This window comes from Dipodomys spectabilis, unplaced genomic scaffold (genome assembly GCF_019054845.1).
Source record: "Dipodomys spectabilis isolate Male_0828 unplaced genomic scaffold, ASM1905484v1 ptg000009l, whole genome shotgun sequence".
Lineage (NCBI taxonomy): Eukaryota > Metazoa > Chordata > Mammalia > Rodentia > Heteromyidae > Dipodomys > Dipodomys spectabilis.
Genome location: NW_024870686.1, coordinates 6,777,500 through 6,798,338, shown reverse-complemented (window position 1 = coordinate 6,798,338; position 20,839 = coordinate 6,777,500). Strand labels below are relative to the sequence as shown.

Genomic DNA, 20,839 nt, shown 5'->3' with positions numbered 1-20,839 from the left:
TACGCCTCCAGATTTTCTGTTCTTGCCTCCTGGATATTATGTCTGTAATTGTAATTCCCTAAGAATACGTTCATACTCTATGTATCTCAAATTCTGTGCTTAGTTTTATTGATTTTGCTTGGAACACGATGTCACTGTGTGGCCCCAGCCGGCCTCAAACCCAGGCTTGATCCTCTTGATCCCAGCTTCTGAAATGCTGGGAGTATAGGTATGCACCATCAGTATGCCCAGTTCGTTAAATCTGTATAATCTATGTGATAGTTTCTATACTTACCTGAGGGAACAGGCTCTGAGAGATTAGGTAAATTACCCAAGGTTTTGGTTAGAAATGCCCACTTGCTATATACTGAGTCCCCAAAGAGAGAATCATGCACACACACAGGTTCAGGCATCACCTCCTGTCTAGCCCTGGTGCATACAGATCATGTCTGCTTTTTTTGAATATACTTTTCTCTGTGGCCATTACTGGCTGACAGTGGAGTTCACAGCACTTCCGGTTTCACCATTCAGATGGTGAAATCAATATGGAGTTTCCTTTCCTCAGGCATTCTTCCCACCCCTACCTAGTGTCTCCAGGATACTCAGTTCAGCCCCCAGATTTGGGCTAGGGAAGGTAATAGCATCCACCTGGCATTTGAAATGCAGCAGGTATCAGTAAATCAGTGGAAGACACAGGCCACAGGAAATCAAATATGAGAGAGTAGCCTTGACTGAATGGACTTGCCTTCATCCATGCTGGTTCTGAGATGCATTTCACCTTACGTTCTGACTGAGCCTCTGTTACTCTTACCTGAAGCCTGTCCTGTGATTTCACCCATCTCTTGGCCTCATGTTTCAACACTTGGAGGGAGGAGAGGAGGAGAGACTGAGTCTTGCTGTGTAGCTCAGGTGAGCTTCAAAATTTTGATCCTCCTGTCTCAACCTTGGCACGTAGAGCTAGATAACACCAGTACCAGAGTTTGAACTCAAGGACTCACACTTGCTCAGCTTGCTTACTCGACTGGTGCACTACCATTTGAGCTATGTGTCTAGCCTTGGCTTTAAAACTGTGGTGTGTTTGAGCCATAATCCTCCCATTTCAGCCCCCTGTGTAGCTGGGATTGCATGTGTGAGCTGCCAGGGCCCATCTTGGAACACATTTTTTATTCAGTGCCATAGTAAAGTAAGTAGGTAGAACTGTCATTCAGTGGCAGGTGGCACCTACTTGTCCACTGAGCTAGACTGGACAGGGAAGCAGCCCACAGGCAGCAGCTCATGTTAGAAAAGGAGAGTTTTGCTTGGCATTGTTTAATCCCAGGTCACCAGATTATAAAAAGGAATGCATCACTGAGAAAGAAAAGGAAAGCCCTTTTCTGAGGTGTCAGTGTCCATGTCTACCTGTGAAGGGACAGTCCCTGATCTATCTACCAGTGGCCTTTTTCTGGGGGGGCGGGGTCACCTTAGTTCACAGTAATTGGCAGTGTGAAACTTGCCCTATGTAAAAATTATTAGCCTACCAGCAGATGTTAACATCAGCACAGAGGAATCTTTAGTAGCCTTCTCCACATTCATCAGTATTGTACTTGGTGGTGCATCTGACTCTGACAAGCCAGTACTCATTACAGGAGAAGGGTAGAACCAATACTGTGGACTTGGCTTTTTACTTTTTTACTTGGCTTTTAGTTCTCCAAATATTCTCCAAGGTCTAGGTCCTTCTCTGCCTAATCTTGGACTGTGATCCTCCTAGTATACATCCTCTGTAGCTGGGATAGGGGCCATGTATTTGACTTACTTGTTAACGTGGAGTCTTACTAACTTTTGCCTGAGCTGTCCTGAACTGTGAACCTCCTGATTTATACCTCCTGGGTATCTGAGATTATAGGCTTGTACCACTACACCTGACTGATTTCTTTTTAAAGCTAAGTAGCAGTATAATGGTGGTTTTCTCACAGCTCCCCTTCCTTTTGTTAATACTAGGGAAGGAACTCTGGCCTTGTCCTCCCCAACCCCTTTTTAAATTGTCTTTGTTGGTTTGGTTTGTTCCCTTCTGTGCTGGGTGTTGACCTCAGGGCCTCCTTTTTGTCCCTGGCTTTGCTTAATGCTGGTGCTCTCCCACTGGAGCCATAGCTCTACTTCTGGGTTTTTTTTTTTGTTTTTTTTTTTGGTGGTTAATTTGGGGTATCACAGATGAGGTAAGCCAAGCTCAGAGAGACCAACATCGAGTGTTTTCTCTTGTGCAGAAATTCGTTCTAAAATACACTGGGACATGATACGTTATACAAGACTCTTGGCATTCACATACAATGAGACCAAAGAAGTATACTCATAGGGTAGGGACAAAAACGTAAAGCTTCTGTGCCTGTGATCATATAAAATATTTTTTGAAATTAATCCCAGGAAAGGGAAATACGGTGTTTGTACCTCTTCCCCCCGCCAAAAATAAAAAGTCTCACAGACTTTCCTGCCCAAGCTGGCTTTAAACAATAATTCTCAGATCTCAGCCTGCTGAGTAGCTAGGATTACAGGTGTAAGCCATCAGCACCTAGCTTCATTGGTTATTTTTGAAATAATGGCCGGGGCTGTGCTTCTCTGAGGATGACACACACGCACACACTGCTGCACTCAGCCTGTGCTGCTTCTAGAGGTGTAAGAGCCCTTGATTGATATGGAGACCTTCAAACTTTATACCTGGGCTGGCCTTGAATTGTAGGTGGCCCCCATCTCCATCTGCCAAGTAGCTAGGATTACAGACTGGAACCATTGCACCTGGCTTTGTTTGCTTATTTTGAGGCAGGGTCTCCACATCACACCCAGCCCATTGCCTATTTTTTGTTCTGTCAAAAACTGAGCTAGGTTAAATTGTTTCACATAGCCTGAAGGAGTCAGTAAGTTGCTAAGCTTAAATAGATGAATATTCTGAAGCTTAGAGTTTAACATTCAAGATCACGTCATTGGTAAGTGGAAGGAACAGGATTGGACCAAGAGTTTTCATTCTAGGACTTTTGCTTTTAATCATTGATACTAGTATGTCAGTAAAAACAAATCTCATATTTCCATTGATTTTACTGCTGTTATTGTTGGTGTGCTTAATTATATTTTTAAAAGAGATAGAATTCACACAATTGCATAAATTGACTTTTAAATGTTGTAATGCTTCTCATCTGTTAATATACTCTAAAAACTGAATAAACGTTAAAAGGATTTGGTAACAAAAAAAGTTTCAATATAGTAACAGTGGGTTTTTGTTTTGTTTTGTTGGTTTGGTTTTTTTGATCGGTCATGGAACTTGAACTCTGGGCCTAGGTACCATCCCTGCCCTCTTCAGTTCAAGGCAAGCTCTCTAACCGCTTGAGCCACAGCACCATTTCTGGTTTTCTGGTGGTTAATTGGAGATAAGAGTCTCACGGACTTTCCTGCCCGGGCTGGCTTTGAACCTTGATTCTCAGATCTCAGCCTCTTGAGTAGCTAGAATTATAGGCGTGAGCCACTGGTACCTGGCAGTTAAAGTGTTTTTAGTTTTAAAATATAGCTAGTACAGTGGCTCAAAGCTATAATCTTAGTTCCTTGGGAAGCTGAGATTGACAGGATTGCAATTTGAGCTGAGGCCAACCGAGGCAAAAAGTTTACAAGACCCTTTTTTTTTTGTTGGTCGTGGGGCTTGAACTCTGGGCCTGGACTCTGTCCCTCAGCTGTTCGTTCAAGGCAAGTGCTCTACCACCTGTGCCACAGCACCACTTCTAATATTCTAGAGGTTTATTGGAGATGAATCTCACGGACTTTCCTGCCTGAGGCTGGCTTTAAAGCATGATCCTCAGATCTCAGCCTCCTGAGCAGCTAGGATTACAGGTGTGAGCCACCAGTGCCTGGCTATAAGACCCTCTTAACCAGTAGGTGGGTGTGATGGCCAGAATCTATTACTCCAGCTATGATGGGGAACATAAATAGGATCATACTGCAGTTTATTTACTTTTCACTTTACTGTATAAAAAGTAACTGAAGCATAAGGGCTAAGGATGTAGCCCAAGCAATGGAACAATTGCCTAGCAAGCCGGAAGCCCTGAGCTCATTCCCCAGTGCCACAATTGATAGATTGATTGACTGACTGATTTGCATTCTGATTTTTATGAAAAGGAAATTATTTTGTAGAAACAGATTCTACACTTGAACTCAGGACCTTTTACTTGCCAAGGCAAGCACTGTATATCTGTGAACTTTATGACCTTGGACAAGTTGCTACAAGTCTCCAATCTTAAATTTTTTGCCGGTAAAATGATTTAGGAGTTTACATGAGACATAGTGCAATAGTTTGGTGATGTATACTCATCCTTTCTAGCACATATTAATGTGATTGTTAAATATAATTTTACTTATTAAGTAAACTTTTCCAACCTGTCTTTTCTCAGCAGTATTTTAGATATTCTTTCAAATAAGGATAACACCTCAAGTTTGTAGAAATCCATGTCTGTCATGGTAGTTATGTTTTGATTTTTGATGCGAGGCCAAGAGCTTGAACTCAGCTTGGGTACTGTTCCTTAGATATTTGGGGGCTAATTGGAGATAAATCTCATGGACTTTCCTGCCTGGGCTGGCTTCAAACCACAATCCTCAGATCTCAGCTTCTGGAGTTACAGGCATGAGCCACCAGCACCCAGCTGCCCTATTATTTTGATGTTCTTGTTAGAAGAATTCTATGACTTTGCACATTTTTTCTGTAGGCTTTATGCCATGAGCTTCTGGGTATATGTCTTTCATGTTCCTTATGGATCAATTAGGGGTGACCACAATGAGCCAGCCAGCTCTCAGCAAAGAGTGTAGGGAAAAGGCAGAGCTCCTGCCAAGTCTGGAGCTGCTCCCAGGCCTGTGGCCACTTTGTGCACGTGTGCATTGTTACAGTATCACCTGTGCTCTGAAGTAGGTTGTCAGTTCAGATTCATCAGGTCCCTAGGCCTCTGTCATTCTCTTTGAAGGCTATGAAAGTTTCTGCTTCTTCCCAAGGACTTGGCACCTTTGCAGATTTAGCCTTACATTTTCCTAAAAGTCAAGAGGATGTGCCAAACTGAATCCTGCGCGTGGTTATGTGGGTTTGTAGTGTACGAGCTCTTGCTCACCCTATATTGGAAGAGCTTAGAAATATCCGTGAACTGTAGCAGTGTCTGTGCTGTAGTTTGTTTTTGGCAGACATAGATGCTGGGGGTTTTGAGATTTCAGTTTGGTGAAGGACAAAAACACAGACCTTTATACAACCACTTAATAAATAAACATCTTAAAAGACACAGAAAAATGTTTCTAACATACCTGACAGGTGTCATAGTCGGGATCTTACACAGGCTGCCTCGGGAGCTCTGAGGAACGATGTGTGGTGTGTCCTGGGATTTTAAAGGGAGCAGTAAAATCCATGAAGACTGCTAGGCAGTGCAGTCCCAAACTAAGAAGCTGAAAGTTTATTAGTTTAATTAATATTAACTATTGAAGAACTATACAGAGCCAGATGCTTTTTTGGCACCAGAGCCTGAGATTTGGGTTTGGTTTGAAGCCAGATCGGACAGAAAAGCCCACAATACTCCCATTTCTAAACCACCCAGCCAGCGCTGGAGGTGTGGTATCACTTGAGAGCCTAGCAAGCACAGGACCCCAAGTTCAAACTGTAGTAACTCCCTCTACCTCCTTCTCCTCCCCCTCCCCATATAAATAAGATACTATCTCCAAAATAATTGGCACAAAATAGGTATAGAGGAGTGTCTCGTGTAGAGAGCCAGTCTAGCAAAGCGAGCCTTCAGTTTTGTCAGTCATGGGGCCTGAACTCTGGGCCTGAGCGCTGTCCCTCAGCTCTTCGGTTCAAGGCTAGCACTCTACCACTTGAGCCACAGCACTACTTCCTAGTTTTTCTGCTTATGTGGTACTGAGGAGTTGAACCCAGGGCCTCAAGCATGCAAGGCAAGCACTCTACCGCTGAGCCACCTTCCCAGCCGCGAGTCTTCAATACTGCCAAAAAATAGGTTGGATTTTACTTTTTGCTTATAAGCATTGCATGTAGTTTGTGTTTGTGCGTTTGCTTCTTGCAAGCCTAAGGTTTAAACTCAGTTGTATGCAAAGCGTTTATTTAGGAAAGAGAAAGTAAAGGCCACTCTGGAGAGTGAGCAGCAGGACCTAGAACCTGGAAGTCCACCACATGGTCAGGGCTGTTTTGTATTGTCCCTTACCATCTTTTTCTCTTCCCTCTTGGCAATTGGTCAGGTGGTAGTGACTGGTTTGTTTGAAACAAAGCAAAACCCTCCCCTGGATGGTGGCCACTGGTTGGTGGGGATGCCCTAGCTGGCCTGGACTGGTTTTCTAAGTTTATTTTTCAGGCATAGTCGTACTTTGTCCTGGGGCTAGCCTGTGACTAATCTTCTCACTCTGGCTTCTGCATTGCCAAGGTTATCCCATGCCTGTTGTTGGTTGGCTTTTGCCCAGGTGGCCTGAACTGCAGTCCTCCCTCTTTCTGCCTACCAAGTACCTAGGATTACAGGCATGCCACCATCATGCCCAGCCCTGATCAGTTTTGTCTTGAATGATTGTCATAATCCAAGTTTGTTTGGGGGGAAATACATCAAAGTCTTAATAATCTCATCCCTTACTTAAATAATAATTCTACTTTTAGACTTTATCTCAAGGAAAAGAGATGCATGCTTGGACATGTATGCCTAATGTGGCACTTGGGAAAATTTATAAATGTGTACTAAGAAACAAGCACCATGCTACACAATGGAGATGAGGTAAGCTGAACAGTCCCAGGTCCTAAGATAGGAACTGTATAGAGCTTCCTAAATGCACACAAGCACACTAGAAAAGGATTCGTGCCTCTCCCTCTGCCATTGCACCCTTACCACAGAACCATCGCAAATTCCCCTTTAGAAAACGTGTTACTTCATCTAGGATCCTTTGTAATACATTCTCAGGTTATCTCTGGCCCTAAACCACTCTTTTCATGTGTTCTTTCTCCTTCCCTCAGTACTCTTCATCTATCTCATCTCCTAACTCAGTTCTGTTGACCTGTCACAATTGTCATAGGTTTGTTTTGCTTTTTACTCTAGATGTAAAAAAATAAATACTGGTTATGGAAGCTGCTTGTGATGCACATGGCTGTTATTTATAATGCAGAGAAGCCGGGCATTGGAGTCCAGGGTCGTCATGGGACATAGTTCTATGGTGGAAAAAGCAAGCTGGGACATAGTTCCATGGTGGAGCACTTGTCTACATGGGCCAAGATCCTTGGTGCTATCACCAGCATCACACAAAATTCATTAATTGCATATTACCATGGACTGGAAAGGCTGTTCAGAATTTAGCTTTTCAAAGTACCATTGTGTTTTTCATCTCCCACTCCCCTCTCCGTGTGTGTGTGTGTGTGCGCGCGCGCGCGCGTGTACATACACACGCACATGCCAGCGCACAAGCCAGTCCTTGAGCTTGAACTCGGGGCCTGTGCACTGTCCATAAGTTCTTTCACTCAAGGCTAGAGCTCTACCACTCTGAACCACAATTCCACTGCTGGTTTTCTGGTAGTTAATTGGAGCTAATCATTTCATGGACTTTCCTGCCCAACCGAGCTTTGAATCTCGTAAGATCTCAACCTCCTGAGTAGCTAGGATTACAGGTATGAGCACCAGTGCCCAGCTTTATTTGCCCTATTTTGTTGTTGAAGGTCTGATCTATCTTTCCTCCCTTCATAAAGTTAACTTGATGGTTGGGCATAACCTTCCTGATAGGTTGACTGTAGTGTTGTGGTTAAGAGAATAGACTCTAGAGTGCCATTTCTTACATTCATGGCCTGGTCCTTCCTGGAACTATTGCCTGGTCCATCACTAGCATCTTGGTTAACATTCTCCATTTCTTAGGGAAGGGTGGTAAAGACACTTTACAAAGGATTCTGTGAAGCTTGTTGCACAAGCACAGCTCCACAGGGAGGCGTACAGCCCCACCTCATGTTCTGTTCTGAATCTTCCACCATCCCCATCAAGAGGACATCCTGCGACTGGGTCTACTTTATTCCAAGTACATCAGTGCCCCTTTCATGAAGCAAGTATACCAAAATGGCAGTGGAGTTGGCTGAGCCAGTGTAGTCATGATGTTCATGTGACATAAAACCAGTGCATCTGTTCACATCCAAGCTTGACTGCAGTTGTTAAGCGGTCAGGCTTGCTGATGGACTGACAGATAATGGATGTTGTAGCCACGCAGGCTTGGGAATGGATTTGCCTAGGGAAACTGAGTAATCCTCTTCCCACAGCTGCAGGTCACAGGAAGGAAGAGGAATGATGAAAATGTCCCAATGTGCTGAACAAGAATAGATAACTGTAGCAGTCCCCAGAGGGATATTTTCCTGCTCCTGCTCTGGGTTTCCTCCCCTCCGGGTGTTGAAGCAGATCCTTTTAAAACCGAGATTGCATAGGGTGGTTTCCAATAAGAGAGTTGGACTGTAAGGAAAGAAAGGGGCCCTGAGAGTGATGACAGGCAAACCCCTGCAGCAGAAGGCTCAAGACCAGCATGCTTTAGGAGTTTCCTGGGCAAACTTACTTTGTGGGTCTGTGTTTGGATTAAATTGCTGCTCCAAGAGTGTGTTGTGATAGGAATAAAGTTACACTCAGGAGACAGAGGGCCAGGCTGAGACCCTTCATTCAGGTAGCAGAAACACCGACGCAAGGAAGAGCATGAGAAATGCTGAGGAGGTTTCTGTGGAGGGCAGAGGGGAAGAGTTGGGATTCAGGAGACTGTTCACAGTCCTGTTCTCTCGCCTGCTGTGGGTTACTGGGCTCCATGCTTAACCTTTCTGTGGCCTCCATTTTGAATAGAGGCCAATATTAATCCTGGAGCACTAGCATGCAGGGCTTACTTGGTAAACATGAGCCCCTGTCCTCATTACCACCACTCCTGTCATTATTACTTTCTGCTATTTTTATTGCTAGGACTTGGCAACTCTTTGGATATGGGTGGCGAAGGAGGCCTTCTGCCTGAGTGAGAGGGATAAAGGAATATATTGGAAGTAAGGAGAGGAACTGGTTTGTGATTGCAGTTGGGTTAATGAATTTAGGATGTTTTACCTTGGAGTAAATCTCAAAACAATAGACTTCTGAATAAATAGAGTGAATAATTGAAGTGATAACCACGATCAAGGTCTGTGATAAGACCTTGATGGGAGAGCTGAGCAGAGACTTGCCTTTCTTCCGTGTCTTCAGCACTTAGAGTTGTCTCCTCTACACCTTTCTGCTTCTTCCCTTGTGTTAAAGGAAAGGAGACTAGGTGATCTTCCAGGACTCAGTTCTCCTTGCTGTCTTTCCTGAGAGATTGAAGGGTGGACCGGAAAGTCCGAGATTCTTGTTTTTCTTCTGGTTGCATATACTCCTGTGAAGGAAAAAAGATCTATTGAGATGTATATTCCCTTTAGTCATAATCGTGGGATGGGGGGGGGGGGGGGGGCGGCGCGGGGGAAGGTTGAGGCTGGGGAGAGGAGGTAGCCATCTATGGATGGTGGGATTAGGCCCAGATAAAAAGGCCCTGGCCTCTGGCCTCTGCCCCCTTTCAGCCCACTGGTGCTCGGCTCACCTGAGTGCTCAGCAGCCCTTTTGTCCTAGGAGTCTCGCCCTCTCCACGGCTGTTACTTCTGACTTTGGGCCACTCTTCTCTTCTCTACTATTGAGGTTGAGCCGCTGAGCAAGGAAGAGGGGAAAGGGAAACTACAGTCAAACATTAGTCTCAACACCACATTGGCACCCCAAAAGAGTGTCTATATGCAAAAAGCTCATTCTGCTGAATGACCTCTTTTTGGGGGGAGTAGGGGGGCAGAGTGAACATGTTTCTGGAGAGTTCTCACCTCTGCTGGAATGTAGGTATCTGAGGACTCCTTCTGATGGGCTCCTGACCTGAGTCACTGCATGGGCCTGGACACGCAAAAGAATCCCGTTCCTTTCCATGAGGAAGACGGGGGAAGGGGATAAAGGTTCATCAAGTGCAAGTTCATTCTCATTCTGTTGAACTAAGTCTGCACAGTTGCTGAAGTGTCTCTGGGTATTTGTTTGGCTCTGATAGAAACCAGTCATGCTTCAGGATCAGCATTTCGGAAAGGTCTGGAAGTGATCCTTTCCACCACTCAGACCAAGACTGAAACCCGATTCCACCTTATGTCTCTCTGACCAGATACTAGCAAGGACATATTTATTTCATTTTCCAAACTTTCTTCCGGAGGCACCCCTTTATCAGGTGAAGGCCCCTGAGATAACCAGTTCCTGTTAAAGGTTGAGGAAGAACCCCAGCCCTGCTGCCGGCCCCCATTGCTTGGTATCAGTTGATCCAGGAGCTCTACAGCCTTAAACTGTCACAGAGGGCCACAAGAGCATGAGCTGGAGATCAGCGTCTTGGGGCCTGAGATGCTCTTGACTTTTATAAGACTCAGAATGTCTTAAAATAGCCTGGTAGCTAAAATAACAATAACAACAACAATAATAGCTTGCCATTGCTGAGAGTGGGCTGTTTGTTTAAAATCCAAGGCCCTGGTCCTGGCAGCCCTTAGTTTCCACTAGCTAGGCTCCCACAAGAACTGCTGTAATGGAAAGCATATGGTCACATCCTGACAGGAAATAGGGATCTGTAGAGTGTTCTCAGCCCCTCCAAGGGGTTTCCTGAGCCTCCGGCGACAGATACACACACACTTTAGACCTTCAAGTAGGTGGTTTGGACCACAAGTCTTTGAACTTGTAGACCTGTCAGTCCTCTTCTAGAGTCTCACTCTTTCATTCACAGGCAATCAAGATTCCCATCACTTGCACTTTAACTTGTTGAAAGGAGGAGTGGGTTTGGGAGGTCCGCTGCAGTGGAATGTATTAACCCACATGTTGGGGCCCCATTAAGTCTGGAAATGAGTGTGAGTTGTTCTGAATGGAGTCATGGGTCAGCCCTTGACTCCCTGCTATCCTTGGAGAAGTTCTGGCCACTCAGAGCCTCCCCTGCCTCTGTCCATCTGGTGCTCACCCACCCACAGATCCTGCTACTTTCCCACCTTCCACCTGCCCTCATCCTGGCCTGGGACTGCAGCTTTGGAGGAAAGAGAGAGTAAGGAAGTTAACCGCTGACCTTGGGCTCTTGCCTTCAGAGTTACTAATGTTTTATCAAGTCACCCTTGTCTGACTCCCTCTGCAGTCTTGAGTAGCATCCTTGGCACACTTGATTTCAGATTTTGACAGGTGATAAAAGCAAATATTGAAATATTGCTTCACAGGGTCCAGATTTGTAACTATTGACTGATGTTATTTCTGCCTTTGCTGAGAAGCTCGCTCGTATGCTTGCCCTTCTTTCTAATGGATTGCTTCCTGATCCATTGGAGGCGATCCGGACATTTGCCCTTCAGTCTAGCAAACCTGACCTGAATGGAGCTGGGGATACATGTGAAGCTTTTAGACCAATCGTTGGTAACATGACATTTTTTTCCCCTAGAAAAGATAAGAGTATGCAGCAGCTGTAAGGGCTTATGTTTGCATCTTTGTGGAACCTAACAAATTAGGCTGTCTAAACTGTTTCACTTCCATTCTCTGAACTTTACCATCTTAAATGGGTCTCAGTGGTTGGTCCTGTGTATCTCAGGACAGATTGGAAAAGGCTGGACTTTTGTTGGTAACAGCCATACTGGTAAACAAGTCTTGCAGATCTTTGGGTCTGCTGGGGTACTGCCAGTAATCCAGAAGCTGTGCGGATGCTCTCATAGGATAGCTCCTGGTGGCCTTCCCTCTCTCTTCCTCTCCTCGGAGGACGGTATTTTCTATGTGGCTCAGAATGTTCCCACTGTGGTTGGGTTCTCGGCTACTGTTGGAACAGCATCAGAGTCCTTCAGGCAGAGAGAGGCCAGTCCTGTAATCTCAGCTGGCCGGACACACAGCAGATGCCTGGTGTCTTGTTTGTTTGGTCTTTACTGTTCCCTTGCATAGAGTGGGGGAGGCTAAAGCCAACAGGTTGTGAAAAGAATGAGAGTAATTTGACTTCTGCCATTGGCGGGGCTCGGGGTGACTGTGTTTTGTTTTCTTGATGTAAAAGCAGCTGTTTGGTAACCACTAACTCTTCCCTTATTCTTTTCTTGCAGATGAGCTCACAGTGCCTGCACTTTACCCCAGTAGCCCTGAAGTGTGGGCCCCGTACCCTCTGTACCCAGCGGAGCTAGCGCCTGCTCTACCTCCTCCTGCTTTCACCTATCCCGCTTCACTGCATGCCCAGGTAATTTATACCCATCGGCCACGACTTCACTCACTCCACCACCAGTCCTTTCAAACCTGGTTCCCCAGAGCACACCATACAACTAACACCTATCCAGCTAACAGAGCCACCTTCAAGAGATGAATGACCCTCCCCCCTCCATCTAGCTGACCCCTTGCAGGACTTAGAGGACCATCTGACAGCCATGATACCCCCCCACTGCCTGATGTCTGCCCCAAACAACACCTCTGTCTTCCTCAATGTTCTCACCCATATCTCACACACGAGAACTGGGCCAAGGTTACTCCCTGGTCCCCAGCGAGCTGGAGGGCATCACCAGAGCAGAGATGATGTGTGTGCCTGGTCATGTAGAAAGGCTGCTGAGGCACATGGATCAGGAATTAGGTGTGTCTGTGTTTCTGTGTACTATTAGGCTTCTGCTCTTTATCTCATGAGGAGGAAGAAATCAAGTGACCGAGGGGATGCTTCTGGAAAGATGAGGGTTCTTTATTCTCATGCATGCGTAGGAAATGGGGTAGGAAAGGTACAATAGAAGGTAACTACAAGGTCAGGTGGGAAACTGTGCTCTGCCCAGCTTTCTTTCTAATTTAAGAATAGCTTGTTTTGTAAACAAACTCCCTGTTTCTCCCCACAGTGACTGTCTACATACTAACATGTCCTCTCCCCCTTGAAGAAAACAGTAATCAGAGTGTTCTTTTTAGTGTGATTGGTAGCAAACAGTGTTAAGATTCACCTTAGAAATAACTGCTCATTCTTAGGCCTTCAAAGAGTGATGCTCAATAGCAAATAAATGGAAAGCATATAAACCATAGGCATGAATAATGAATACAGATGAATACAGATTCATCACTCAGCCTGGTTTTTAAACAAAGTATCAGGCTGATCAGGTGGGATTTTTGTTTTGCTTACTGTTCATTTGTAGTGTTCATTTACAAGGCTAGACGAGATAAACAGACTCCTTACACTCTTCCTTTTGAGTTAAAATTCTGTCCTGTTGCCCAGGTCTGTGTTAAGCATCTACCAGTAAGGGTCTTAGGAACCTGGGTCAGGGGGCCAAGCATCCTTCCATTATCTTTCAGCTGAGTCCCCAGTGCTTTCTGCTTGTGCTAGCAACGGCCATCCAGGATCTGCTGTCCCCTAGCACCCAGACTCTGCGCAGGCAAACGGCAAAGGAAGGACTATGTACCTGTACTCCTGTAGTAATTCCTGTCTGTTGAGAGAATGAAGTAGAAAGCAGTACAGATAATGATGGAAAATGTAGATGGTGTCAGTTAGGAGGACCTGGCGCAGAAGACAAACTCCAGGACTGGCTTTGTCTTTTCCACTTTCTGTCCATTAACAAAGTCAGTGCTTGGTAACCCTGACAGCTGGTAGGTAATAGGAGAAGATAAGATGCAATCCTGTGCCTGAGTTATTAGTATGTTTGTGCTCAAATAACTTTGGAGGCAATACAAAGCAACCAAAAGAACCTTTTCTGTTGGCCAGACAAAAGATCTACCTACCCTATGTGCCTCTTTTCCTAAACTCACTAGATGGTTCAGATACAGAGCAATTGGCGATTCAAGCCATTCTTAATAATTTTGAGACCATGTGAGTTTGCATAGTCTTCTGAATAGCTATGGCTTTGCTCAGTCATCAACAAAGCCTTTTCTTTCATCAGTGCTCTAAAGAGCCAGGAGTAGACAGTGGCCAAAACAAAAAACAAAACCAAAGGAAAAAAATGATGGCTTTGGGCCATACATGATGGATAAAACCGGAAGTGATTCTGAGAGAAGGATCTAGTGAGTCCTAAGAGATTAGAAAGCCCTCCACCATTGTGAGGAAGGATGGAGAGAGTGCGGGATTAGCTGGACTCGGCTGTGTGCCTTAGTGGGATGCAGCACCCACCTGGCACTCTCCTTGGGAGATCCTCCTTGTTCTGGAGACTTCCCCAGCTCGGAATCCACTTGACTCTGCCGTCGGTCCCAGATTTGGTGGAACTCTCATCGGGTATTAGTGAGATTGGAGTCATTCTCAGTGCACCCTTGAACTCTGTATCCCAAAGATGCATGAACAAACATGGTTCCTTAATTTACTTGTCCCTCTGGGGACTCGTAGGCTTTACAGATCAGCTGGTCTAGCCCCTCTACCAGATGAGGAAACAGGCCTGAAGATGAAGAGTTACCTTACCCTAAATCAGTGGCTCTGCTCTGACTAGATCCTGGTCGGTCACCTGACTCTCAGGCTGGGCTCCTAACTCTCCAGGGTGTCGGCTTACCAAAGACTTACTCTTTAGTGGACTTGTGGAGAGGCTTCGCTCCAATGACTCCTTGGAACTCTCTTCTCTAAGTAGATGGGAAGCCTGTAAGAAGAGACCTGGTGGCAAAGTCAAGGGAATCAGCATTTAGCTGCATCCAAAGGGCCTCAGAACTTTATGAATTGTTAGCACAGTGGGGAAGCCCCAAATGGAGCATCTCCCCTTCCCGGATAAACTCAGTTTTTTTGTTTTGGAAATCTTATAATGTCTTTGGAAGAGTCGTCTAAGTAATTTTGTTTTTCTTAGCAAATGTTGTGCTCTATTTTGAGACATGGATTTTTTTTTTCTTCTAGTGTTTCTCTCCTGAGGCAAAGCCCAACACACCTGTCTTTTGTCCACTTCTTCAGCAAATTAGATTTGTCTCTGGGAATGTGTTTGTCACATATCAACCTACTGCAGACCAGCAGAGGGAGCTCCCATGTTGAATTTGTTAGCTCCCCTCCCCTCCCCATCCCCTTTTGAGAAAAAGAGAAAAAGAAAAACTTATTTCTTGGTGACATTTGAGAGATTTCAATAAAAGTTTTAATCACAGCAAAAAAAAAAAAATCTCAAGTAGACTACAGCGTTTTTTGTTTTTTCCTGGCGATGCAATTTTGGAACGAAGGTATTAATCCCTGCCTGAGGTTGTGGGAGAGTTGGGCCCATGACAGATGAATGCATGATCCACAGGAAGACTCAGACGGAGCAAGCTGGGGAGACGGGGCCCCAGGGCCAAGGCCTGACCACCGCGGCTGCCATCATGGCTTCCCAGACCACGCTGAGCTACAAACCAAAAGACCCAACCCCACCTCCACGGGTCCCAACATCAGCTAGCAGAGGTGCTCTGACCAGCAGGATGGCAGGTGCTACTAGCAGAAGCCTGTTCACAGCAAGCGGATGCATTTTCCAGTCTGTACTCTGTGACCTACAGGAAGGAGAGCCCAGGAGACGGAACTGCTCGTTAAAAAGGAGTTGGGTCACCTTTGTGGTCTGCCCCAGGTTCAGCTGTGATCTGCTGCCCCCCTCACATTTCCCTCTGAGTTTTAAAAGATCCTGGTTTCCCATCAAACCCTAATTTTAAGGGGGAAAAGTTGGCTACGGTAACAGGGCAGCACACTGTGTACTGCTTTATTGTTTTTAAAGATGAAAGAGCGGCCGAGTGCAGCCAACCTCTGATTTCTAAGATTACCAGCATTTTTAGAAGGGCTCATCCAGTGTACTTTCGAGGTCACTGGTGTTTGAAATTTATTAACTGTTGTGTGAGTCACTGTAGATAGGAGAGGATGCTTTCATCCACTGCTTTTCGGAAAGTTCTGTCTCGAAAATAACGGTGTACATGCTTTTCCGTCACCACCTTTTCCTATGCCTGTCTTTGGAGTCGGGGTTCATCTCTTGTTGCTGGTGGAGCAGAGAGAAAGTCACGAACACTCTCCAGGTTCTGGAAGTCCACTAGCCCTGGTCCCAGAAGCCCGAAGCATTGGCAAGGAAGCAGCACTGCTCCAGCAGCACGCTGGCCGCCCACGCCTGCGCCATCCCTTCAGAACCCACCCAGCCCGCTCACAACCCCTGCACCTGTGCGACAGAAACAGGTCTCAGAGTCACAACCCATACTGCTTGAGGGTGTGTCCCCAGAGAGTTCCCTTGTGACACAATGGAAAACTTTTAAAGGTTAAATCAAAAAATAAATACAGAAATGGGAGCCGGGGGTGAGGGGGGAGACCCAAGGCCAGCAGAGCAGGGAAAACACAGGGGGACAGGTGAGCTTAGGGTTGGGGTGTGGGTCGCCTGCCCTACAGGGCTATCCCCACTGCTGGCCAGATCTGAGCGGCTACCCAGCAGCACGGTGCCACTGCTGAGGATTGCGTTTTAGAAGGAATTTCAGCAAGCATCCTTTAGCTAACCACTGCCTCTCATGGAGCCCAGGAAGACCAGGAACCTGAGGCTGTGTGCCCAGAGCATGAGCAGGCGTGCAAACTGGGGTGTACACAGCGTGCCTCTCTGCAGCTGGCTGACAGGGACTTGTACCTTTCGGCCAGCTCACCTCATCCCTTCCGCCTCCTGTTCAGGTAGCGGTCAGCACGGTAGTGGCAGGTCTTCGCTCGGCCTGTGAGGCCTTTCCTGTCACTGTCTGGGTGAAAAGGAGCCAGAAGGTTTTGCCATCTGCCTCTGAACTCTGGGTCACATTGGCTTGTCCTCCAGAGCTTCTGCCTGTGGCTGTTCAAAACTCTCGTGTTTTGCAAGGCAGCATAGGTTGGGGTTTTTTGGCCCACGCGGGAAGATGTTCATCCACGGACATTTCCATTTCCCTCCAACTCCGCAGCTCTGTGAGGTCAGACTGCCAGCTGCGGACTGCGCCTCCCAGAGGGGCCAACTCAACCCTTTTCAGGTTCATTAGGCCTTCCAGGGGCAGCATGTTTAATGCTGGTGGTAGATGGGGCAGAGTGGGCATGTCCTGTGCTTTATGCCCCTGTGCTCTGGCTCCTGTGAACGCAGCTGGTGCCTCTCTCGGTTACTAGGAGCCTGGAGTCCCTTTCTTTCTCCAGGCTCCACCGAGGGGCCGGGCCTGCGTGAGCTGAGCCCACAGGGGCATACCAGGCTGCTGCTTTTCCCGGCTGGGCCAGGAAGAAGGAAGCCTGGGCGCTGGAAGGAGCTTCCTAGCCAGACACAGCCATGTCATTGGCAAGCTCTATCCCCTGGATGAAGCAAATTTCTAAACCTTTCTGGGCCTCAGGAAAATGAAGCTCATAATTCCTCCTGTCAAACAATAGTGCCTGGCACTCAGCAGCCTCGACCAAGACTTATTTTTGTAAGGGGCCTTTCTTACGCCCTTCCAAGGGGGCATTTGTATTTGCAGTGAGATGAACTAGGGCTAAGACCATGCTGCTCATGGACGGATGGTTGTTAGAACCCTTACGGGTATCCAGCGCAAAAAAGAAAATGACCAGTGTCACCTCATCGCTGTCACAGCATTTGCAGAATTTGTCCTGACAGGAAATCTCCCCCACAGCCCAGCCTGACACGCCCCACCTACAGAAGCCACCTGGACCTGCAGAAACACATCACGAGTGGGAATGGAGAGGAGAGACCCCGAGATGCTTTTCTCTCTCTGCACACAGAGCCGCTGTCCCTGACCTTTGTTTCCAGCTGTGCCTTATCTTTCTTTCCTATCAGAGAAACCTGCAGAGGAACAGGACCCACAGGTCACCCAGCTCATTCCCCCCAGGACTCCAGCCTTTCTTCCCACAGTCCCCACTGCCTTCCCTTGGGATCCCCCAACCCTTTCCCCAGGCAGAATTACTCCCAATCTGAGGCTGCTGCGCTGCTAAGCAAAATTCTTTCCCCAGTTACCTTGTCATCCTTTCCCTGTCTGCTCCGGGATTTGTGCAATTAAGGAGAAGCCCTAAAGAAGACAGAGAGCAGCCTAAACATCTCAGGACTTGCAGTCTGGCCTTTCACCCCAACCTTGAGAGGGAGGGGTCTTTGTTCCTCTGGCCATCCTGGCTGACACCCAGCCTTCACATATTACGTAGTTTAGGCAGGAGATGCTGCTCACACCCAGTCAGTCCCATGTGACCCTGGCCAGGCTTATGTGAGCTCAGAAACCAGTATGATCACCAGGATGGGGCCAGTAGCTGAAAGGGGTCTTCCTTGATGGGTCCCAATGAGTGGCATGGAGTTCAGTTAGTGCTCTGGTCTTCAGCATTCTGAAGTGTCTTCCATTTTACCCTCTGGATCCTATTCAGCTTGCCCTGACCTCAATGGCAGTAAGGACCCAGGCTGGTGTCTCAGTCACACCTGGAAGTTGTTGGTAAGCTCAGGATTAATGATTAATGCTGGTCTGTGGCTCACATCCTGCAGAGTGGTAGAGAGGGCTTGGGTCCTAACTAACCTGGACTCTTCAAATCACAGACCTCATTTTAATGAGTCTCTACCCCTTCTAACTTTATCATCTTAGTCGTTTTGTTTTTTAATTGTCATTAAACCTGTCTGTCTATTTTCAAATGGGGAGAATAAACACCTCATGGGGATAATCTGAAAGAATCAAATGCTGGAATAGTCATTGGCAAACTCGCTCTTCCTTGAAGTACTTTCCCTTTGTCAGAACTTGGCCTCGCGCGGCCCAGAGGCCCCTGAGCTCTCCCCTGGCATGTGAGGAGCACATAGAACATGGACTCCATCCTCACCGAGACCCAACAAGAAGAACCTGAGAGTTGGACTTCGTTCTTGGTAAGGAAGAGAAGCTGCTGGAGCAGCAGGCCTGACCCCCAGCTTGCAGAGTGGTCTGAGAGGAGGCTGGGGTGAGCATCCCCAACAGGAAGTGCATGAATTCATTCTTCTCTAACTACTGTGGAAGCAAACCCAAGGCTGCCAAGAAACTTTGGAATTATACAACGTACTCTTCATCAAAGGAGAAAGTAAACTTTTCCTTTGAAGAAAACCAGTTGTGACAGAGGGGGAAAAGGCGAATCACTCCAAAAGGGATGATGTTTTATTCAGGATCTGTGCTGCTAGTGGGCAAGGCCGGGGCCCAGTGACAGGATGGAAAAGTGGGACGCCCCAGCTTCAAGCCTCATGCGTTCCGCCACGAAGCTTTCCTCGCTTGACTGAGCTGAGCTCCCAGGGACCTCTAATGGCCCTTGATAGCAAACATAGTTAAAAATTAACTGGCCAACAAAATTAAATATGGATGGCAAGCAACCGCTGTGGACTTGATCTGACATCTGCTGTTACATGCTTGGGCGCCCTCAACCCGAGTGGCGTCTGGAGCAAAGTTAGAGATGTCTAAGCACATTTCACATGCCTGCTTGGAAGCAGGAGCCCCACTTGTACTTAGGACAAGCAAGCAATGAGTCCAAAGGCCCAGTAGAGTATCCTGAGGACCTGTGTTTAATCTCAGCCTTGTTTAGCCTTAGCCAGTGTCCATGGTCCTGGGAGCTTGAAGTCTAGACCTTGGGCTTACTTGGAATCAGGCCTCAGCACCTGAAGTCCCTACATCCCCCTACTGGATAGTCTTGAGAATTGGGCCTTCTCCAGCCTGGGGGTGGGGGTGGGGGGTGGGGGGGTCCCCCTGGGGCTTAAACTCAGGGCCTAGCTTCTATCCCTGAAGGTTTTTTTTTTTTTTTTTTTCTCTCAAGGCTGGTGCCCACCACTTGAGCCACAGCTCTGCTTCCAGCTTTTTTTAGTGTTTAGCTGGAAAGTCTCACAGACTTTCTTCCCTGGGTTGTTTTCAAGCTGTGATCCTCAGATCTCAGCCTCAGGCAAGTGTTCGTGTTCAGCTGTCTCCTAGCCTATGGCCTGGGTAAGAGAGTGCCCTTACCCAGTGAACCGAGTCACACACAGGTTTTGTCTAGGTAATAACAACGTGTCTCATGGCCCTAAGCAAGGAATGGGGGGGGGGGGGGGGCGGGCAAGTAGAATGTGGGCTTCTGCTGAGAGTCTGGACTGCTAGCACAGTGAGGTGGAGAATGGGTGTGGGGTTCCTTCACGAGTGAGCTTCTGTTCATACAGCACAGACATGCCGGAAGAGGTACCCCTAGTTAGGGATGGGGTCTGGGCTTGTAGACAGTGGGGGTTGCTGCTTCAAAAAAAAAAAACAACAACCCTGTTGGTTCAGAATATACAGCTTCTGCCCAGCCTGGCTGCCCCTGACAGCCTGCTAACGGGGAAAGGACACTACCCAAAAGGACATCAATGGTCACAGCACATGACCCAGTTGATGGCTAGTCAAGTCAATACGGAAGTGGCTTGTTACAGTTAGCTTCATGTTGGGGAAACTCAGCATGGTATTGTAACTATTACCTTCAAAGAGAACCAGGTGAGTTGTGAATGTATACGCAAGGACTCTGCACCGGAATTAGGAAGCCCAAGGGAATCTAAGCCGCTGCAGAGATTGAACATCTTGGACGCCACCTCAGTTGGGTGTGTTTTTCAGGGCACAGGACTACTTTCATTAAGAGGAAGGAGCTTGCCACTTGGGCAAGTAGACCTACCACTGGCAGGGCCTTCCTGACCAGCATTTCTCCACCCTACAGGTATTAATAGCTTGCACAAAATCAAAAGAATCTGTGGCCAGATAAACTTGGTTAGCCCATGGCTAGCTTGACTCAAACAGGAGCTTCTCTGAGCCCTTTATGTGCTGCGGAGGGGCCTGGATGACATTTCTCCCAAACTCACTGGTAGAGCATTTCTAGACTTGTCTTCTTGCTGCCACACTTCTGCAAACCTCAGTCCGGAGCAGCGTCTCTGAGACGAGAGTGTGTGCATGGTAGTTCCCTGGAGAACTTGGTAAATTGCAAGAGATTGGATTTCTGACAAGGGCCAAGCAAGGCTGGTAGACCAGGGACTGCA

General features: G+C 47.1%; 1 protein-coding gene across 4 annotated transcripts in view; it reads left to right on the top strand.

Moving 5' to 3' along the window:
* Nucleotides 1-20,839, top strand: part of Rbpms (RNA binding protein, mRNA processing factor) — a 176,788-nt gene that overhangs the window by 140,331 nt on the left and 15,618 nt on the right. For 3 of the 4 annotated variants that reach the window (XR_006150755.1, XR_006150754.1, XM_042699996.1), the window contains exon 6: nucleotides 12,086-12,216. Coding sequence is in view for 2 of the 4 variants with exons in the window: in XM_042699996.1 (XP_042555930.1) it covers nucleotides 12,086-12,216 (131 nt within the window). In the remaining 2 variants the exon portion in view is untranslated. Of the gene's footprint in view, nucleotides 1-12,085; nucleotides 12,217-14,805; nucleotides 15,051-20,839 lie in introns of those variants that run through there. The other variant, XM_042699980.1, reaches the window with a different exon arrangement.